Source organism: Macrotis lagotis, chromosome 1 (genome assembly GCF_037893015.1).
Source record: "Macrotis lagotis isolate mMagLag1 chromosome 1, bilby.v1.9.chrom.fasta, whole genome shotgun sequence".
In the NCBI taxonomy this organism is placed as follows: domain Eukaryota; kingdom Metazoa; phylum Chordata; class Mammalia; order Peramelemorphia; family Peramelidae; genus Macrotis; species Macrotis lagotis.
Window position 1 is genome coordinate 256921329 of NC_133658.1, and position 12544 is coordinate 256933872.

General features: G+C 35.9%; 1 protein-coding gene across 7 annotated transcripts in view; it reads right to left on the reverse strand.

The window, feature by feature from the left end:
- Positions 1 to 12544, reverse strand: part of BCAS1 (brain enriched myelin associated protein 1) — a 141278-nt gene that overhangs the window by 45404 nt on the left and 83330 nt on the right. For all 7 annotated transcript variants that reach the window (XM_074210277.1, XM_074210276.1, XM_074210282.1 and 4 more), the window contains 2 exons: positions 11841 to 11876; positions 9752 to 9961 (listed from right to left, as the gene is read on the reverse strand). In XM_074210277.1, coding sequence (XP_074066378.1) covers positions 9752 to 9961; positions 11841 to 11876 — 246 coding nt within the window. The remainder of the gene's footprint in view (positions 1 to 9751; positions 9962 to 11840; positions 11877 to 12544) is intronic.

Below are 12544 nucleotides of genomic sequence, written 5' to 3' on the forward strand. Positions count from 1 at the left end.
ATATTTTAAATATGAGAACACAGATCAATAATTGGTTCCTGTTTTCACCTTCCTGAAAAAAAGAGAAATCTATGCTCTTTACTTGGAAGAAAAAGGAAATTACAGGAAATTGTGTCACATTATAAAACAAAGGTATAGAATAGTTACCTATAGTTTGTGTGCCTGTAGGGCTAATCTCTCCTTCCTAGCTGCCCTGATCTAGTTGAGTGTCTTTTTTTTTTTTTGCAAGGCAAATGGGATTAAGTGGCTTGCCCAAGGCCACACAGCTAGGTGATTATTAAGTGTCTGAGACCGGATTTGAACCCAGGTACTCCTGACTCCAGGGCCAGTGCTTTATCCACTGTGCCACCTAGCTGCCCCTAGTTGAGTGTCTTTTGTGGGAGTCACTGTCTCATTTCCTTACTATAAGGGTTTGATGATTTTTTTCTTAATGATTCTTAATGTCTTTCCCTTTCATTTTGTGGGCTAGCTGGAAATACAATTTTCTTTGTCCCTAAACCACTCACTGCTGTACCATCTTTCTGCCTCCCTTTGCCACTGAAACATGTTCAGAAAATCTTTGATCCCTCTCTTAGAATATGACTGTCTTAGAAAATAAGCCTTTAGGGCAGAGATTGGGCTGTGTGTTTGTTCTCTTGTGTCATTAACAGGTTAGGAGAGTTCAATAAGCCTTGACAAATAAGGTCCTATGTTCCTGTAACTTCTTTCCCCTTCCCAGTTTGGAATCCAAGCCATCCAGTTTGGCTGCTTCTATGGACTAAATTAACCACATAATTTCCGGCACACTTCATTTTGTGTTACAGCTGTGTAGACTTGAATAATATTTTTTTTTTCACTTAGGTTAGTAACATTCATCATTTTCATTTCAAAGGATTAAGTTCTGACATATGATTTCACTAGTATAGAGAACTCCTAGGTAAGGGGAGTTGCTCTACAAGTGCAGTTTAATAAACTGTCTGCCCCCTATAGTTTTAGAGAATAGTTAGCTATACCACTTAAAATGAATCAGCTTGCTTAGGATTGCCTAAGTGTACGTTTTAGAGAAAAGACGGGAACCATCGTCTTTTGGGTTTAAAGTCAGATCTCTATCCACTATTCAACACCATCCTTTCTCCCTTTGTCTATCTGTTTCTCCCTTTTCCTCTTAACCATCTTCTTACTTCCTCTCCCATTTCCTTCTCCTCTATCTGTTTCAATCCAAATCTAAGTCAATTTACCCAAATAGAAATGATCAAAGGTTACGTATAAACAGTTTTCCAAAGAAGAATTAAAAATTCTTTTTTTTTCCTTAGGTTTTTGCAAGGCAAACAGCGTTAAGTGGCTTGCCCAAGGCTACACAGCTAGGTAATTATTAAGTGTCTGAGACCGGATTTGAACCCAGGCACTCCTGACTCCAGGGCCAGTGCTTTATCCACTACCCCACCTAGCTGCCTCAGAATTAAAAATTATTAACAGTCATATGAAAGAACACACCAAATCACTAACAATAAGAGAAAGGCAAATTATGTTTACCTCACAGCCAACAAATTAGAAAAAAAATGACAAAAGCTAGAGATAGTCAGTACTGATTGAGTTATAGAAAGACAGGCACTCCAATGAATTGTTGGAGTAGAGCTGTGCACACTATGTTCTGGTACTATTCTAGAAAACAATCTGGAATTATGCAAATAAAGTGGCCAAAATGTCCACACCCTTTGACTTTAGCATTCTATTGCTAAGTATAAACTCTGATGAAGTCAGAAAAATAAAAGGGAAGATTCATTTACACCAAAATATTTATAGCAGCACTTTCTGTGGTAGCAAAGAATTGGAAACAAAACAGACACTTATCAAATGGGGAATGATGAAACAAAAGAGATGCTTTTCAATTGGTGAATGGCTAAACAAATTGTGGTGCCTCAACAAAATGAAATATTACTATGTTATCAGAAATGATGAACATGACAAAAATAGAGAAACATGGAAAGACATGACTAGGTGCAAAATGAACTAATCAGAGCCAGGACAATTATACATATACATATTACTAGAACAATATGGGGAAAATGGGAAAATGGGGAAATTAAGTACCACAAAACAAGAATAAAAAGGTATTCCAAATTATGATGAAAAACTTGATCTCAAAGAAGAAATATTGAGAAGACATCTCTTTTCACTCCTTTTCATAGTTGGGGAAGGCCCATTTTTGTGGAAAATTCCATGTACTATGGGCTTTGTTTTTTGATATATGAATTAATTTTTCAGATTCCCCCATCCCACCCATTTTTTTTGATTTTCGCAAAGCAATGGTGTTAAGTGACTTGCCCGAAATCACAGAGCTTACCCCAATTAGATACCAAATTAGAAATTCTAAAAATTAAAGAAGTTAATAAAATCAAAAGCAAAAAAAACCTAATGAATTAATAAATAAAACCAAGAGTTAGTTTTATGAAAAAACCCCCAATAAAATTGATAAACCTCTGGTCAATTTGATTAAAAAAAGGAAAGAAAAAAACCAAATTGCTAGTATCATAAATGAAAAAGGTGAACTCACCACCAATGAGGAGGAAATTAAAGTAATAATTCAGAATTATTTTGCCCAACTCTATGCCAATAAATTTGACAATCTAAGTGAAATGGACGAATGTTTACAAAAATACAAGTTGCCCAGTTTAAATGAAGAGGAGATTAAATACCTAAATAACCCTGTCTCAGAAAAAGAAATTCAACAAACCATCATTGAACTCCCTAAGAAAAAAATCTCCAGGGTCTGATGGATTCACAAGTGAATTCTACCAAACATTTAAGGAACAATTGGTTCCAATTCTATATAAACTCTTTGGAAAAATAGGGGAAGACAGAACTCTGCCTAACTCTTTCTATGAAACCAATAAGGTGCTGATACCTAAACCAGGAAGAGTTAAAACAGAGAAAGAAAATTATAGACCTATCTCCCTGATGAATATAGATGCAAAAATCTTAAATAAAATCTTAGCAAAATGATTACAAGTTATCATTAGGATAATACATTTTGATCAAGTAGGATTTATCCTAGTAATATCCTAGGGTTGGTTCAATATTAGGAAAATTGTTAGTATAATTAATTATATCAACAACAAACCTATCAGAAATTATATGATTATATCAATAGATGCTGAAAAAGCTTTTGACAAAATACAGCACTCATTCCTACTAAAAACACTAGAGTGTAAGAATAAATGGACTGTTCCTTAGAATAATTAGCAGTATCTATCTGAAACCATCAACAAGCATCATATTCAATGGGGAGAAGCTAGAGGCATTCCCAATAAGAACAGGGGTGAAACAAGAATGCCCATTATCACCACTACTATTCAATATCATATTAGAAATGTTAGCTTCAGCAATTAGAGAAGAAAAAGAAATTGAAGGAATTAGAATTATGAAGGAAGAAACAAAACTCTCACTCTTTGCAGATGACATGATGGTATACCTAGAGAATCCCAAGAAATCATCCAAAAACCTACTGAAAACAATTAGCAATTTTAGCAAAGTAGCAGGTTATAAAAATAAACCCTCATAAATCCTCAGTTTTTCTATATATGACTAGCAAGATACACCAGGAAGAGCTAGAAAGAGAAATCCTATTCAAAGTAAGCTCAGATAATATAAAATATCTGGGAGTCTATTTGCCAAGGCAAACTCAGAAACTTTTTGAAAACAATTATAAAACACTTATCACACAAATCAAATCAGATTTAAATAACTCTGCAAACATCAACCACTCATGGATAGGTCGAGCTAATATAATAAAAATAATGACAATTCTACTAAAACTAAACTATCTGTTTTAGTGCCCTACTAATCAAAATTCCAAAAAATTACTTTAATGAGTTAGAAAAAAGTTGTAAGTAAATTCATAAGGAGAAATAAAAAGTCAAGAATTGCCAGAAGCTTAATGGAAAAAAAGTGCAAAAAAAAAAAAAAAGGTGGTTTAGCTCTACTTGATCTAAAATTATATTATAAAGCATCAGAGAAATAGAGTGGTGGATCAGTGGAATATACTAGGTGAAATAGCAGGAGACGATTGTAGTAATCTACAGTTTGATAAGCCCAAAGAGTCCAGCTATTGGGATAAAAACTCTCTTTGATAAAAACTGCTGGGAAAATTGGAAGTTAGTATGGAAGAAATTTAGATTAGACCAACACCTTATACCCTATTCCAAGATAAGATCCAAATGGTTACAGGGACTTAGACATAAAAAAATAATACTATCAACAAACTAGAAGATCAAGGTTTGTTTACCTGTCAGATCTATGGAAAGGGGAGCAGTTTATGACTAAGGAAGAGATGGATGATTTCAATTACATTAATTAAAAAAACTTTTGCACAGACCAAACCACTGTAACCAAGATCAAAAGAAATGTACACTGGGAAACAATCTTTACAACTAATGTTTCTGACAAAGGACTTATTTCTAAAATATACAGAGAACTGAGTCAAATTTAAAAAAAAGCCATTCCCCAATTGACAAATGGTCAAAGGATATGCAAAGGCAATTTACAAATGAGGAGATCAAAGCTATCCATAGTCATTTTAAAAACTGCTCTAAATCATTACTTATTAGAGAAATGAAAATTAAAGTTTCTCTGAGGTACCACCTCATACCTCTCAGACTAACCAGTATGCCCAGAAAGGAGAGTGATCATTGTTGGAAGGGTTGTGGGAAATTTGGGACACTATTACATTGTTGGTGGAACTGTGAACTCATCTAACCTTTCTGGAGAGAAATTTGGAACTACGCACAAAGGGCAACAAAAATGTGCATTCCCTTTGATCCAGCAGTACCACTACTGGGTCTATACCCTGAAGTGATGATGAAAAATGGTAAAAACATCACTTGTGAGGGTGGCTAGGTGGTGTAGTGGATAAAGCACCGGCCCTGGAGTCAGGAGTACCTGGGTTCAAATCCGGTCTCAGACATTTAATAATTACCTAGCTGTGTGGCCTTGGGCAAGCCACTTAACCCTGTTTGCCTTGCAAAAACCTAAAAAAAACCCCATCACTTGTACAAAAATATTCATAGCAGCCCTGTTTGTGGTGGCAAAGAATTGGAAATCAAGTAAATGTCCTTCAATTGGGGAATGGCTTAGCAAACTGTGGTATATGTATGTCATGGAACACTATTGTTCTATTAGAAACCAGGAGGGATGAGAATTCAGGGAAACCTGGAGGGATTTGCATGAACTGATGCTAAGTGAGGTGAACAGAACCAGAAAAACACTGTACACCCTAACAGCAACATGGAGGTGATGATCAACCTTGATGGACTCCCTCATTCCATCAGTGCAATAATCAGGGACAATTGGGGGCTCTCTGCAATGGAGAATACCATCTGTATCCAGAGAAAGAACTGTGGAGTTAGAACAAAGGCCAAGAACTATTACCTTTTTTTGGGGGGGGGGGGGATTTGCAAGGCAAATGGGATTAAGTGGCTTGCTCAGGCCACACAGCTAGGTAATTATTTTGTGTCTGAGACCGGATTTGAACCCAGGTACTCCTGACTCCAGGGTCAGTGCTCTAACCATTGTGCCACCTAGTGGCCCCGACTATTACCTTTAATTTAGGGAAAATCCTGATATTTTATTGTCTGATTTTGCTATCTCTTATACTTTATGTTTCTTCCTTGAGGATATGATTTCTATCTCATCACATTCAATTTGGATCAATGAATAATGTGGAAACAATGTAAAGACTGGCAAGTTGCCTTCTGTGAGGGATAGGGGGAGGGAAGTAAGATTAGGGGAAAAATTGTAAAACTCAAAATAAATAAAATCTTAAAAAAAAAGAAGTCACACAGCTAAGTATTAAGTGTCTGAGGCCGAATTTGAACTCAGGTCCTCCTGGCTCCAAGGTCAGTGCTCTAACCACTGTACCACCTAGTTAGCCTCCTTTTCTTTTTAAGAATTTTTTTGTTTAAGGGGATAGTTCTCAGAGAGGGTTGGAGAGGGATAAGGGGGACATCCAAAATCTGGTCTAAAAAAATCATTTGTAAAAAATACTAAATGTTTCCTAATGGCACATCTAAGTCAATTTACATGCCACTGCCAGACTAATAATCTTTGAGTTTTACTATGCCTTTTTAATTTCATATCATCTACTATGATGTTATAATCTATTCCTTCAAGTTTAAACTCCTTATCTCTTCAAGACCTCCATACTAAGAGTACTCTTTACTTTGACCCTTCAAAAGAACTAAAATCTTATAGATATGGGAGCTTCTTCCCTTGGGGCAGATGGTAACTTATCTACACCCTTATGTCCTACAAGATTCTTATCAAGATCTTTCCACAAATCCTCCAGACATACTTGGATATTTTCTATAGATTTTTGTAGTACATCTATATGTAATTTATTTATGACAACACTGTGTTTATACTTTTTTACTTTAGTCTCAACCATTAAGTCAAATCTAGATCTTTATTCATTTCCTCCCCCTCTTCTCTGCCCCCTTCTCTGCTCCAGCCATGTAACCTTCTATTCATTTTATCTAATCATAATCTGTCTACTCAAATTCTACCCCTCCATCCAGACCTGCTTCATTGTTTTTGTCCTTTCTGAAGTTTACCTTGACCTATTTGGGTTTTCCTTTCTCCAAAGGGCTATAAAACATTTAAGTCTATACCATCTTGTAATAAACCCTAGATTTCCCAATAATGCTGGAAGCTCCTGGAAAGCCAGTATTAAATATTGAGTTTTTAAGCTCAATACATAGCATTTAGCACAGTGATTCTCATGCCTGGGAGACTCAGTAGGAACTCTTGGATTTAGTGATGAAACAAAGAGAAAGGAATTATTCCTCTTGCTTACTTTATTTCAGCCCTCTTTCCCAACTATGTTAGAGTGTGAAATCAGTTTTCTCAGGAGACTTAGGGATTATTATTTTTTTCCTCAGTAGTTTCTTCAGCAACAATTAAAAAGCCACCCCCCCACAACTTTATCTTCCCACAGAGATATTTTATAGAATTGGAGCCTCACAGGTTGGCTTGAGCTAAAAAGAAACTTTATGATCATCTTCATGATAGAATCATAAAATGTCTGCCCTGGAATGAGACTATAGAGATCATCCAAGCTCACATCTATAATTTTAAAGATGAAGAAACAGAGAATGCCCAATGTCTTTATCTGTAAAATGAGAGATTGACCTAGATGATCTATCTTAAGTGCCCTTCTAACTCTAAAAACCCCATGATATAGAATCACTAAAGAAATTGTTGTTCATTAATAAAATGGAATACCCACATGCAATTAAGGTGGACAAGAATGAGGCATGCAAGGTTATGTGGAAAGACTTTTATGAAATTATACAAAGTGAAAAAAAAAAGGCAGACCCAGAAGAATGGAGTATGTTGGATGTGACCATGTTTTTTTTTTTTTAAGTTTTTATTTATTTAAGGCAATGGGACTAAGTGACTTGTTTAATGTCACACAGCTAGGCAATTATTAAGTATCTGAGGTTGAATATGAACTCAGGTCCTCCTGACTCCAGGGCCAGTGCTCTATTTTCTGTACCACCTAACTGCCCCAATTATGACCATGTTTAAAAAAAAAGGTGACTAAGAGTGAATGGACAAAGGGATACTCCTCCTCCTTCCTCAATCCCTGAATTTTATAGAGGAGACTTGAAAAGTTTAAATGACTTCTTAAAGATCATATGGTTTGTGAATAACAGAATGGGAACCCAAGTCTCCTGACCCTAGTCCAGTATTCTGTCTTCTCTATCATCCACTGTTGTGTCATTTTCTTAGAAATTCATTTTTGAAACCACATTTGAAAGAACCAGAAGAGAGAAACTTCAGGCATCATTGTTAATTATAAACATTTTCCAGGTCTTATCATGGAACCCTGAAAGTGTTTCTGAAGCTGCTTGAGATTGTTTCAAAACTCTGTTTCAAAGGGGAAAACCCCCTAAATCTTCTCAAAAATATCATGTTTATTTTCCTTTGCATGAAGTTTTTATTTCCACTTGGACCTGCATTTTTTTAGTTTGTGGAAAAGATAAAAAAAATAATCTCTACAGAGCATTCTGCTTGAACTAGAAGTTTATCAGAAAGATTGAGCATTGGTGGGGCACCTTTAGGTGGAGTCAGTTTATTAATTTCATATTCTAGAGATGAGAAAGTATGTAAGAAATCAGAGGCAAAACATGGGATCAAAAGGGAAGGGGATAATATTTTTCCCAAAGTGGATGAGTTTCAGAGTTGAGAAATCTTGCAACTATCATTCTATTGCAATTCCAGACAGGGATGAAATTGCACAATTGCACATAAAAGATGCTTTCAAAGGAAAAAAACTGGGTGGAAAAGAAGTCTTCCCTGATAATAGGAAATGGAAACTATACTGTGCTTTAGGGTTTTTTGGGGAAAACTGGAAAAGAACTTAAGAGATCATTTATTTCAATCATCTCATTTTATTCTCTAGAACTGAGTGACAGAGAAGTTAAATGATTTGCCCAAAGTAAAACAGGTGGTAAGTAGCAGAATCAGGATTCAAACTCATCCCCTTAAATCCCAAATATCTTGCACTTAATAGTTATTGGTGGCTGTATCAGAACAAAAACAAAGTCAAACTCTAAACAATCCTAAACTGGAAAGTGATATTGAAGAGCCAATTATGTTGTATTTGTTATCTTAACATCTTATAGAATCTGGACATTCTAGAACACTGAGTCTATAAAATCTTTTAGTGTCTAGAATTGGAATTTAGAATTCTTTTAGAATTACAGCCAAGAAAATGAAATTCACATCCAAGTTTTGTTTCTCCCAACATCAAGTATGTTTGTATTTATCACCTGTATAAAAGAGGAATCTATATACACACCTTTCTGGACTTACTTGCCAATTAAATATTTAACAACAGCTTGCTTCTTTGGTTGAATTCCTTTTTGAAATCCCCAAGCACCTTTTGCACTCTATTTTACTGCTTTTAGATGAAGCAGCAATTTAAAAGGCACACCAGTGGCAATGGTTTCCCTAGCAATGGTAATTATGTGAGAGTGTTCAGAATAACTCCACCCCCTTTCCTTTCACTACTCATACCTGAGGCATCTGCTTTTGGAGGGGGAAAAAATAATCTAGACAGCAACTGTTTGAACTTCCTTGTAGTACCAAAGCCAAGGGTGTATTTGCTTTGTCGGTAAACTGGGTAAACGCCCTGAATTCTCAGTGAAAGAATAGAACCTAAACAACTTCTAATGACTAACCACATCTGGCTGGAAAAAAGACAAGCCAAAGAGACTCCAAAGAGGCCATTCATTTATCCAAGGACTTAGAGTTTATATGAGAAACCAGGAGAAAGCCAGGAATCAAAACTATTCCAACCAGTGCTCCCTTGTTAAAAGAAACTGCAAAATGCTACGGCTTTGTATTTTATGTGAAAGAGAGATTCAAAAAAACGAGAAACTGTATTTGTGCACCTCTTTTTATCTCTCACAAAACACGTTTTAACCTGATAGATAGTTAACTCTTCTAAGTAAACAGTAAGACAACATCCACTTAAATGCAAGTTCTATCCTGTTGGAGAAATAAAATATAATAACTCTCTACTGAATGAAATAGTAGCAATTCAAAACACAGACACAGACATACACACAGTCGCACACAGACACAGACAGACACACAGACACACAGACACACTGACACACACACACACAAACACACAGACACACACTGATCTGGTTAAGCAACAGAATACCTTCAAATTTTGATACTGACAAATTAAGACAAGACAGACCTTTTTCCAGAACAGCTTGCCCAGAGGAAGAGAAGTGGGGGATTTCTCCTTTGTTCCATTCTTTGCTGATTCAGAGGATGCTGTTGTCTGTTGCTGAACTGAAGAGTCCAAGCCTTTAGTATTCTTCTGTGTCCCCTGAGCCTCAGGTGATGAAGAGGTGGCTTTGTCTGATTTTGTATTAGCTGAAGAGGCAGGTGACTTTTCAGCACTCTATATATGTTAAAAATAAATAAACAACCCCCCCCAAGACATAGTTAATCAAAATGATCAAAAAGTGAAAGACTTAAAAAGGAATAAAGGTCCATTCCACTTGTGAGCTCATAATTCTTTAGAAGACATGATTAACCAGTTGGGGACATGAAAGAAGAGAAATGGTGAATTAACTTTCAGATTATGGCATAGTCTAAATCTAGACCAGGATGAAATATATCTTCATATTTTTAATTTATTATGATTAATAATAACACATCTATACTTAGGTAGGTAGGTAGCATAGCAGAGAGAGAGAGAGAGAGAGATGGACCTTGAGTTAGGAAGATGAGAATTTAAATCTGGCCAGATATTTCCAGCTGGGTGACCTTCCTTGTAGAAGGAACTATAAAATATGGATCATAATATCTTCTATCTACCAGGTTGTTATGAAGATATGTAAATATATGTATACATATATACATATGAAAAAATATATATAATATATATATTTAACATTTAGCACTGTGCCTAGGATATAATAGACAGACAAGTATTTTGCTTTCCTTTTCTCCTTTCTACCTCTTTCCCTCTCTTCCTCCCCTTCCCCCTCCTTCCTCCCCCTTTCTTGCTCCCTCCCCCCTTCCTTCCTTCCTTCCTTCCCTTTTTCCTCCTTTTTTTCTTCCTTTCCTATATCATTTTTGGCTTTACTAAACTCTTTCTTCACAGCTGAAGCTCAGAGATTGCTTTAATGACTTCTCCACATCATTGCTAGAGCTGAGATTTCATGCTAGAGTGCCTGAATTTAGGTTTTGTTGTTTTTTCCTATTATAGCCACACAGTAAAGGAGAAGTGAGTGTGTGTGTGTGTGTGTGTGTGTGTGTGTGTGTGTGTGTGTGTAACACTGAATTATGTAATATATGTTTGGAAGGAATGTTAAGGATCAGCCTATCTAAACCTTCATTTTTATGGAGGAAGAGAAGTTCAGAGATAGGAAGTGACCAAGGACATACAGCTAGGATGTGATTGAGGCAGAACTAAATGCAGGTCTTTGAATCTCAATTCATTTCTCTTTCCATCATATTATAGCAGCCTCTCCAAATCCAATTTTTTCAATTAATCCTGGTTCCTGCCCTCACTTAGCACAAACTTAAACTTTTAGTCTTGCTACCCCTCACCTGTCAACCTCTCAGAGCCTTGATATACAATTTAACTACTTTGTGATCTTGTTTTCTAGCTTTTTTTGGGTTAGATTATTTCTTTGTTAACATTAGTCTTGGTTTTTTGTGTTAGTCTTATTTCTTCTCTAAGATTCAATTGATTGAACTAACACATATTGAACATACTCTGTGCAAGGCACAATAGGACTTCTTAGAGAAGGGAAAGTCTCTGTCCCTGGGAAACTAGGAAATAATAAACCATGAGTACAGATATGTTTCAAAGTGCTGTGAAAATGGGCATGAAAGGGTTAAAAAAATCCACAGAGAAGGACAAGATTTTTAGACTTCTGAGGGTGTTTTTTTTCTGTTTCTCCCTCCAAGTTTTATAAATTCTTGTTGATTTGATTTAGTCAAGTAATAAACAATTCTTAGGTTATTGTTTCAAAGGATTTAGAGCTAAGAAGGAACCTTACCTATTTGCTTGTTCACTTCCTCATTCTATAAAGAAGAAATTGAGGCCAAGAAAGGTTGTTATTTGTCCAACGCCACATAGATGGTAATTAGGAGAAGGAGGATATGAACCCAGTCTTTGGATTCCAAGTCCCGTGCTCTTTCCACTCTTAACCTATGTTAAAGACCAATGTTTACCAGGAAAGGACCTTTTTGGATCAAGACAGCTTCATTTGAATTACCCTATATCTATTCTACAAGTACTGTCTGGTTGTGGCAAATATACTTACTTTGGTATTTGATGTTGATTGAGTTTCTTTTGAAGACTAAAAGCAAAGAAATAAAAAACAAAGTCAGTGCCTTACGAGACTTACAAGTGCCCTCCTCCCCTCCACTTCTCCCTGCCTGTCTTTCTCCCAACCTATCTTTCCCCCAACAAGTAGGAAATTCTGCAGGAGGCAGAAAGAAGGCAAAGTAGGTGTGATTGGCCATAGGAGTATGAATCCAATCCTAGGTAATGTGCCCCAGTCTTATTTCATTTTTCCTCCAAAAACTTCTTTCAAGGAGAGCAGAACTCTTCTTGATATGGCCCATCTTTCTTATCCATCTTTGTCACCAAGAAGAAAAAACTGGCAAAAAAGAGATTCCTTGATATTCTACTGTGGACACACCCTGAAAGATATTTTCCATATCTCATTTCACCCTCTGAGGCAGGGGCTATTAATCTGGGATCTGCTATTTATACCAAAAGGTTTATGGGCAGTTTTCAGTCTGTGAACTTGGATGGGGAAAAAAAAAATTCATTCTTATTTTTACTAAATTTTCACTGAAATTTAGCATTTTCTTTAATTATTTAAAAACATTATTCTGAGAAAGAATATATAGTTTCATCACTCTGATGAAAGGTTTAAGATACAAAAAAGGTTAAGAACCCCGGCTCTAAGAAGAAAGCATACATATATTTTTCTCTTGCATACAAGTCAATAAGTCTGTC